The sequence below is a fragment of the Saccostrea cucullata genome, unplaced genomic scaffold (genome assembly GCF_032062105.1).
Source record: "Saccostrea cucullata isolate Sc308-1 unplaced genomic scaffold, CSIRO_AGI_Scuc_v1 ctg4646, whole genome shotgun sequence".
In the NCBI taxonomy this organism is placed as follows: Eukaryota; Metazoa; Mollusca; class Bivalvia; order Ostreida; family Ostreidae; genus Saccostrea; species Saccostrea cuccullata.
Window position 1 is genome coordinate 170,617 of NW_026921196.1, and position 10,508 is coordinate 181,124.

The 10,508-nt window shown below is 32.3% G+C and overlaps 1 protein-coding gene across 1 annotated transcript; it reads left to right on the top strand.

Annotated features, from left to right (window-relative positions):
- Positions 1 to 358: 358 nt before the first annotated feature.
- Positions 359 to 9,123, top strand: LOC134259445 (sulfotransferase 1E1-like). The gene is made up of 5 exons (XM_062742030.1): positions 359 to 604; positions 5,534 to 5,848; positions 5,958 to 6,061; positions 8,131 to 8,326; positions 8,800 to 9,123. Exons 1-5 carry the CDS (start codon positions 442 to 444, stop codon positions 8,907 to 8,909), a joined length of 888 nt encoding a protein of 295 aa, XP_062598014.1. The 5' UTR covers positions 359 to 441; the 3' UTR covers positions 8,910 to 9,123.
- Positions 9,124 to 10,508: the final 1,385 nt, after the last annotated feature.

Sequence of the window (10,508 nt, forward strand, 5' to 3'; positions counted from 1 at the left end):
TAATGCTCACACGCCTAGCGTAATCTATTTAGTTCCTTATGGTGTCACATGGACTCAGCAAACAGTTTTGCGCTGACTATATAACGGTCAAAGATCCTCCTTTCACATAATTCACCATAATTTAAACGGAATATGGGATAAAGAGTATGGATGTTTAACTTATAACATGATTGAATGCTCCTAAAAACTAAAGTTTACTGATACCTATACCAAAATGTATACATGATAATCACTAGTGCGGACTTTGGTCAAACATAAAAACATAGAAGCCTCAAGACGGACTTGTTTACTAAGCTAAGGTCAAAGCACTGCATATATCTGTCAGGCAATTCTTACAACTTGTAAAAAAAAAGAGTTATTGTCGCAACGACCTAGATAATGTGTACCGTGTCACGTAAACTCATTCACAGAGGGGATACTGCAGCTTAACGACTAACTACAATGGATGGCACACATGTAATAGAACTTGAATGGCCCAGTTATGGAGAAATGTACCTGCCCAAGCTTGTGTCATTCTCAAAAGACGCGGAACATGCACTGAAATACATCAGGGACATGAAACTAGGAGAAGATGCAATTATTCTGGCAACCTTTCCAAGATCAGGTCTGTAATAACCTCACTTAAGTTGAGTACATTCATATTATTAATTATTAAATACATGAAGTTCATGGATTTAATTACGCTATCATAAAAACACCCCTAAAATATGGAAAAATTATCAAAGTACATTTATGATTTGTATCATAATTTTCTTAACAATGCATTCTTTTAAAAAGGAAATAGGTAATTTTACTTGAAAAAAACATTGGCTGTGGCCTTTAGGTGGCAGAAGATAGTTTTTTTTTGCAATCAAAACGTTTGACTGACGGTTTACTTAATATTGAGCTGCTTTAAAAATGTGCATTGAAAAATTTTTAATTCCCTCTACATGTAATAACAGTATGATGTAGTCCCTTGAGAAAATTGAAGCTTTTAGGAATAAAACATGTACAACTTACACAATGAGCCCTAAAGATGGCGCAGGGACAATCTCAAAATTTCATGTGAATCAAGCCTATTTTCACTATTTCGCCGCAGCCGCATCTGCTTCCAGGCCCGTGCGCCTGACCTAAGCTACCACACAAATTGCAGAATAACATTTGTACATACCAATGAACAGCAAGAGATAATGGCTCAACCACCTCGTTTTCAAGCTACAATTCATCCTGTGAACCCACCCTGCTTTTCTGGTGAAATACCGGTAGAGCCAGTTTTGAGCTTAGTTTCGTATTTCTAGTCCATATCCCATATACAGTAGTAGTGACACTAAAGTGTCATATTTCAATAAAATATACAAGGCCACCAGTTCCCTCCAAATGCACCCATAAAATATTCTAGCTATAAAATTACCTATAATATGCATTCACACCTCAGGTTTCTCTATTTTTTTCTATTTTTTGACCGGTACTTTATTCGAAACTATCCTCTGCCACCTTTAACTTTTAAAGTTTGTCTTGCAAGTAATAAACCTTGCTTAATTCAAAAAGAACATGCAATTCTGAGTAAAAATATACCAAATATGTCTTGATTCATTGAAAAATAAAAAAGTTATTGCCAAATAAGAGACCTCACCAATTCTAGGTCAACCACCTTAACCCCATATTGTTTCTTACACATAAAACAAATGCAATTCTTACAACTCCAGATGATAAATATACCAGCAAAAAGTGTTAAATGGTAATTTTAATCTATTTCAAATACATTTATATGTAAAAATTCAAATATAAAGGGCACATCTTGGTGAAATGTACTCACATGTATCACATACTCCCCTATTTTTCATGTTCTATGAAATTCCATCTTATCTCTTTTTCACTTGGTTTTATATACCTATAACTTCTTTGCAAAGTTAAAACCCCTTTCAACTTTCAAGATATTTATCATGATATGCAAAAAATCCTCTTGCATCATATGCTTAAGAAAAAGTGTCCAGGAAATGGCTGTTCAACACCCTACCCCTGCAGCCATTTCTTCAGTGTAATGAAAATGCACTGTAAAATTTTGTTTGTCCTAGCTGAATTCTTTCTAAGTGTCTGATATTCACTTTTAACAGTTATGAGTAATCAAATACATACATTTCATTCTCCTGAATACTAAAAGAGATTATTCTGTCCATCCTGGGCAATTGTGGGCAGATTATATGGGCCTAGCAGAATTCAATAATTACATGAGAATGCACATTTTATTGATATTACTTCATTAAATATGCAATATAAACTCTTTTTTTTTTTGTTATTATTCAAAGAAAAATAGTCATTTTATAGCAAACCATTGAAAAATTTAGATTCTGTCACATTTAAATATAGATAAATTTAAAAATTGAAAAGGGGGGGGGCATATTTCATGAAAATATCAATAACAGAATATGTTAAATTTGGAAAAATAAAGCAAAAAAAGTTTTTTCTGGTACTATATATGGTTAGGTTTAGTGACATTTAGGTATGCTGACTGATTTTTATTTTCAAAATAATTATATTTAGTAAATTAGGTTGAAAAAATGGCAAATATATGTAATTTCCGTGATATCGCACTAATTAATACACTTAAATTTTAATTAGATTTAATTAATCAAAGCAAGACATGATTTTAATTATGCGACAATACCCAAAGTATCAAATTCAAACAATTAATTTATTCTCTGGCAAAAAATGCCTGAATCTTATATGATTTATTATGCTGATGGTTCAAAGTCTTTAAAAATGTATGTTGGAAAAGAGTAACCCCCCTTGCTTTTTAGTGAATATACCTAACTGTACAGATTTTAAATAACAGAAACAAAGTATTTTTTAAATTGACTTACATAAATAAACCTTTTTGTATAAAAATCAGACTAAAATTCACATTTCTAAAAATTGATGCATTCTTGAAGGTGGCAGAGGATAGTTTTTTTTGCAATCAAAACGTTTGACTGACGGTTTACTTAATATTGAGCTGCTTTAAAAATGTGCATTGAAAAATTTTAAATTCCCTCTACATGTAATAACAGTATGATATAGTCCCTTGAGAAATTTGAAGCTTTTAGGAATAAAACATTTACAACTTACACAATGAGCCCTAAAGATGGCGCAGGGACAATCTCAAAATTTCATGTGAATCAAGCCTATTTTCACTATTTCGCCGCAGTCGCATCTGCTTCCAGGCCCGTGCGCCTGACCTAAGCTACCACACAAATTGCAGAATAACATTTGTACATACCAATGAACAGCAAGAGATAATGGGCTCAACCACCTCGTTTTCAAGCTACAATTCATCCTGTGAACCCACCCTGCTTTTCTGGTGAAATACCGGTAGAGCGAGTTTTGAGCTTAGTTTCGTATTTCTAGTCCATATCCCATATACAGTAGTAGTGACACTAAAGTGTCATATTTCAATAAAATATACAAGGCCACCAGTTCCCTCCAAATGCACCCATAAAATATTCTAGCTATAAAATTATCTATAATATGCATTCACACCTCAGGTTTCTCCATTTTTTTCTATTTTTTGACCGTACTTTATTCGAAACTATCCTCTGCCACCTTAACTCGACATCTAGATATATCGACGAAATATTGTTAATTAACAACGGTTGTTTCCATTCTTGTGTCGATTAGATATATCCTGGTGAGTTTGATATAAAAGATACCACAGAGTCTGACACATCTGTTTCATATTGGGATATTTTACTCGAAAAAGACGTTAATGAAAATTCAACAACCCTGATAAACCCAATGACTTTAACTTTTCAATCGTCAACTTCCCAACTTATGTAATGGATATATGCCGAATGCTGTTCTATATGAAAAATTATCAGACTGTTTGAGGCCCGTTAGGGCCGAAAACTGTCTGATAATTTTACATATAGAACAGTATTCGGCATATATCTTTCTTAAAACTGTCCAGAAGTTACCTGGAGGAGTCCGATAATAACACAATAGGAGTTCAGGCATCCATTGTTTCCTTCCCGTCTAATAAGTAGGTAAAAGGAATGAGGCAATAGAAACAGTGAGTGAACTCTTTCATTTCATTCATTCAATGACAGTCGTTTAGCTAAGCAGGACAGGTGTCCGGTGGTGAAGGATTTTTTTTTATTATTTTGGAACATTTTTATTTATTATGTGCATAAATTGACATTGACACAGACATAATTTTGGGTAATATTATTACTATCACCATGGAAAGTAAAAATATGCGGATTTTTATCCTTACGTTTTAGTTTATATAGTGGAAATTCTCGGATTTTAGAAGTGCGACCATAGGGGAGCAAACCTAAAATTATCAAATTTTTCCTCAAAAATGGATTTAAATCGCTTATTCAAAGTGTTGTATCAAAAACACTTTATAAGTGGAAAGTGTTAATTTTGAAGAAGGATTAAACTCGATTTTCTTCATGGATTTGCTATTTTCTAGCAACTAAGTTTTTTGCGTTTGCTTTACCTGAAAATTTTCCTAACATTTCTTTTTGTTTCTGGACATATTTAACCTCTATTTCACTCGTTTTCTTGTTTTTTAAATACCTTCCGATTGTGTTATCACTACCGCACTAATATATTATCGGACTGGTAATTATTATTGGACGACTACAGGTAAATTTTTAGACTGCTAGAACAAAGGCATGACGTCACAGCAATGTTTTCATTAGCAATATACCTTCATCACCCGCATGCGGAGTTTATATCTTTTACTGGATTCGATGAACAAGAGCATGCTTTACGAATGTACAATTTCTTAAACAATGTAAATTATTCACCAACAAGGATATCAGCAGCCTCGTTTAAAGTCATCATTTCGTGAGTTCTTTGATCGATACAATGACTTTGTCAGCAAGTATAATTTATCATTTAGTCGAATGCTTACTGACGTTTTCCATACCAACTGTTAATGCGTTATTTACACACTGAATTGATGACAGAGGAGTGACCGACCGGCAATGGATACTCGCATCTCCATGGTACCTGATCCCACCTCTGATATTTTGGAGATTCTTGTTTGCTCTGCTCTTATTTTGTAGTGTGTTTTATGGTTTTTTGATCTTGAATACTGATCGTTATATCCATATATTTCACTAAGAAAAGGAGATGCTCAATAGAATGTCAAAATGAGCTGAACAACATACAACCAAATATTTATCATATTTGATCTGAATTTAAAGCATATGAATCGAGAGTATGTAAATAGAAGACGTCACTTAATTTTTCTTTAAATTCAAATCCTCTGAGGCAGATGAGATGAGGGGATTTCAACAACCATATTTTAAAGACGGCATTTCGTAAATTTGATGGTCGATATAATTACCTTTTTAGCAAATATAAATTAATCAATAATTGTGTCGAATTTTGGCTGATTTGTTTCATACCAAATGTTAGGCCTTAATTTTATACTGTATTTAACTACAGAATTTCCAACCTTTTGCATATATCATAATCCATACTACTTTCTCGTCACATGTTAATTTAAAAAAACTACCGTCACTGTAAAAATTCTTATTCATGTTTGTGTACTTGTTTATTGAAGGAACTCACTGGGTATGGGAGATAATGGGCATGCTTCTGAGGGGAAAAGCCGAGTATTCTACGGTGACTAGGGAACAGGTTTTCGTAGAGGGGTTATCAGACATGAGTCAGATGCAGGGTTATAATGGTGTCATGAGCACCCGTGTTCCTTTTCAATGGCTCCCAAAACAACATGTGGATAAAGGCGGGAAAATAGTATACGTTGTACGTAACCCGAAAGATGTTGCTGTGTCTTTGTTTAAATTTCTTTCTTCTTGTGGATTTTTACCTGGGATGAGTTTTGAGAATTTTTTGGACGAACTTTATATTGGACGAAGTAAGAATTTTAAATAATAGTATTTTTATGGCATTTTTAATTTTTTTTTCAAATATCTCAACCTACATAATATTTAAATCTTGGAAAGATTTTTTTCCTTTTTATTTAGAGGCGATGTACGGGGGATGGTTTGAGTATAATAAAAAGTTTATCGAAGAAGCGACTGTTCGAAAAGATCAAATATTGATGATACAATACGAGAAACTACAAAGAGTAAGTAAATATTATGTAAAAAATCCTCTTAGAGTTTAAAAATGGTACACAAGGACAAATCAATAATCCAAAATATCAGTTTTATTTTTGCATTAACTTTACTTAACCTTAACTTAGTTTTCATTGCGTTGGAAACGGAAGACCTTAATAATCTTAATCATCAGAATTAGTAGAAATTAATATTTTTAGCACTAAACCACTACTTTAGTAAAAAAGAAAAATTGTAAAAAGGGGATATTTTTTATAAAAATAAATATTTTTAAGATCTTTAAAATTGAACATTTTGTGATGACTTTTGTAAGTTTTACAACGGTAGATGCCTACGTTTCCTTGACATCTTAGTCCGTAAGAATGTCATTCCTTGGGGCAAATGTTTAACGATTTCTGGATATTAAAATGGCTTCATATAATGTTTAAAATCATTTCAATTATTAGATTTCCGTTATTTACTTGTTTTGAGCAAAAACGCGAAAATACAGTAGCCGCGAATAAAAAGATGATTCATATGTAAGTATTTGAAAAAAAAAAGAGAACAAGTATTTTAACCAATTAAGTATGTGGGATATAAAAAAAATATTGATTATTTTTGAAACACAATATTACGATGTCATCATTGAAAAAATTAGACATGTAGGCGAGTGTAAGCGGTCAATAGTGAATGCTTACCTCTTTAGATTCTTGATCCAACTTTTGGAATTCCCGAGATCTATGTTTAATGCTCTATTCACTAATTTCCTTCTTTTTGGTATTTTTTATCTAAAGTCAATCAGTGCCCCTGCATTGCCCATATCCTATTTACTCAATATTAATTCGAACAATAAAAAGATTTAAATAACTTAATACTATTTGATATAAAATAATGTATTGAGGAAGATCTGTTTAATCATTTAGAAAATTTTTTTTTTCATAATATGTTATAAAAAAAATTAATGTATTAATGTTTTATATTGTGTCTATCTTTACCTAAGTTAATTACCTTGTATCATTTTTATTTTACCTGTACTCCTCAAAGTACCCCTTTATCATAGTTTGCAGTTAAGTGTAATGTTTTACGTTACGTCATGATCTTTTTCGTCAGATATATCCAGCGTAAATAATTCACGTGATTGGTCAACTCAAATTATCAACATTGACACGGAAATAGTCTGTTGCACCAGCAACAAATCAGGGATAAGAAGAAAGTTCCAGTCGTAAATCTTGCGATTAGGAGGCGTGTACAATTTATCTTGAGCGCAGCTGTTAACTAGATCGTGACGTAACGTGAAACTTTATAGTTAGCTGGAAACTATAATATCACATTTTTTGTTTATTTCTGAAGTTGAAGGAATACACCGGATAACAGGTATTTAAGAAATGAATTTTCATAACGTCCGTTACTCAGTTTGTTTGCATACGTTATTGTAATTGTGATACTACAAATTATGTATGTATTCTTGACTACCTGATTTGTCCGCAAATCTTTGCTGAATTCTTTGGGTTAGCTAATTAATGGAAGAGCCAACGCAATATCTTCACGAGACTTTTCAATTTGAAAATGTGAATTGAATTAAATTTGATGTTGTACTTTCACAGTATTCCACGTTTGTCGTGTCAATATATCAAATTTAAAATTCATATTTTGACCTTTTGATTCTGTTAATTTGCAATCAATTTTTAAGTAAAATACCCCCAATGGAATGTAAATCTCTTTGTCTTAGAGAGACGTTCCAGTAGAACAGAGAAAAACAATTTACAGTGTATCTCCAAAGAGAAAGAGATGTCTCCTGTGATGAAAATATGTGATGAATTGATATGAAATATTTGTGTTCCGTAAATAATCTTATATTTTATGCCATGGTAAAACTTTTTCACAGCCTTATTTCCTTGAAACTTAGATTAAGTTTATAAGTTAAAGTTTTGAAACAATTTAAATGAGAAATGAGAGTTGTTCGTTTAAAAACACAATGTAAAAGCAGCAGTTCTATATAACATTCAATTGTTTTATGATCTTTTGCAAGGGCATTCTAATTTCGTGATGTTGATATCTCCTCATATTAATGTCTATGCTGTGTTGCTTGTATACTTCAAAGAACACAGAAGCAGAGATTCGGAGATTGGCTGACTTTTTGGGAGTTAAAGATGAAAACGGACTAGTCAAAGAGATAACAGAGAAGTGCACCTTTCAAAATCTTCAGCAAGCGGACAAAAGTGTCAGGGAGGATCAAAAGATGGCGGAATTAATGAATGAACTCCAGGTGAAAGAAACTCCTACAGTCTACAGAAAAGGTCTCTTTGTTGTTCTTTTTTTAAACATAAATGACTCTTCTTTTATACGACTTACGTGGTTTTGAAAGCAAAAAATAATGAAAGTAAAATGAAGTATTGTTAAAACTATTTACAAAACAATGGAGAAAGAGAGCATTCTCTGCCGACCGGTAACACCCGCCATGATGCTCCTGTTGAATTGAGAATAAATATAACCATTGACTAACTGCTTTTATAATGCATACATCATGTTTGTTTCGAAAAAGGATTTACATTCTGGTTAAATACATCTAACTAGGCGAAACAGTTTCTGTTCCAAATCAATTTTTCCTTCATCTCAAAAACATTTTAAGGCTTTTTAAAATGCTTTTATAATCGAAATTTTGTTATGAACTCCTGCAAAATAAAATCAAACAAACAAACAAATCCCTAAGAAGTTCAAGAAACACCAAATTTTTAGATTTTTAAAATAAAGATATACCTTTGATTTTCAGGAAAGATAGGAGACTGGAAGAATCACTTCACTGTAGCAATGAATGAAACATTGGACAAAGTATATGCAGAGAAAATGAATGGAGTCGATTATCAAGTAGAATTTGAATAGAACTGGTAGAATTGAAATGGATAATGGCCGTTTATTATATTCATAAATTAACATACAGACAGAGTTGTAAAAAAGCCAATTCGCATGGATGTTCTTACATTCCAGTTATGCACGGAACGTACTTCTATAGGTCTTTTAGTATTTTAAAAAAATAATTTTGATGTTCTAACCTTTATTTTAGTACTAATATGAAATAAATGATATATTAGGACATTTCTAAATTTACAATCTTTTTAAAAGCAATCAGGAAATGGTCTGAAAATAAAAACATGAATTAGTCATTTAACTAAGAAAAAAAACTTTTATAAATCAAGGTGTATTTTAAGACGTAAAATAGCTGTTAACCAATTTATTTTCTTGATAAATTACATATTAATTTGTAAAAAAAAAAATATATCGTATAGTTTGACACGGAGTATCTTAGCTTTGTACACATATTGTTGAAGTTTATTATCTTTAAGCCAGAACATCACATGACTTTCTCTCCCAAATCTAGGTCAGTGCTCTCGATAACTCTGAAATATACCCCACCCCCACCCCCCACCCCCAAAAAAGAAGCAAATTCGGAGCAATATTAATCATTTTAAATTTTTTTTAATTCACAGCAAATTCGGCCTGAAAAGAAAGCAAAAAAAAATTATAAATATTTCAACCTGGTGTCATAACACATTAACAACGGATGTTTTCCCGTACTGTCGCTTTATGGCGTTGTGAATACTATGTTAAAATAAATAATTACTCCAGAAAATGGTTATAGTATTTATTTATATATGAAATACATAAAGAGCTGCTACATTTCGTTTATAATGAATACCAACCACATTTTTGATGTACGATATTATCTAGTTTACGACCTCATTAAGGTATAATTTAATTAGGATATTTTAATTAATGTCATTAAAATTTTTCGTATTCATCACTCTATGCTTTTTTGCACACATAGTATATGCAATAAAGTGTCAAATTAACAGTATAAAGTATTTTTCATACATAGCTTTTTGAACGTAAGTCCGTTGATTGTTTACATCGAGATAACAATATTTATGTGATAAAAATCCTTCGTTTTGCTACAATGGATGTAGTTTTGTATGCAAACTTCCTCAGCCTTTTCAAGACGCACGTAGTACTTTTCACTTACAGAAAACGAGGGTCAAAACACGTTTTGTTTCTTGTAATGAAACTTACTCACAAAATATGGTTCTCGGATTACCGTAGGAATTCAAACGAAGGTGCCTGAAATGATGGAATACGGCCATTAGCAAAAGCCGTGTCTGGGACGTCGACGTCAAATACTTCATCCATGTACTCCCTATTGGCTTTCTCCCTCATTCGGCGTAAAGCCTCTTCTCGTTTCTTGTTCCCCTGAGAGTGCTGGGATGCTTTCATTTGTTTTTATTGCGTTGAGGTGGGGTGTCAAATTGTGACGTCTTTGTTGTTTTTGTTGTTGTCTATATTAGTATTTGGAAGAAGAAGATGGATGAGTTCTTTTTTTGTTGTAACCGGTTGAGGTGCGGGAGGATCATGATTATATATATATTATTTGCATTCATGGCGTCGGAAACTAGCCACGTTGCAATCATTCGGTACACATTTTTCAGT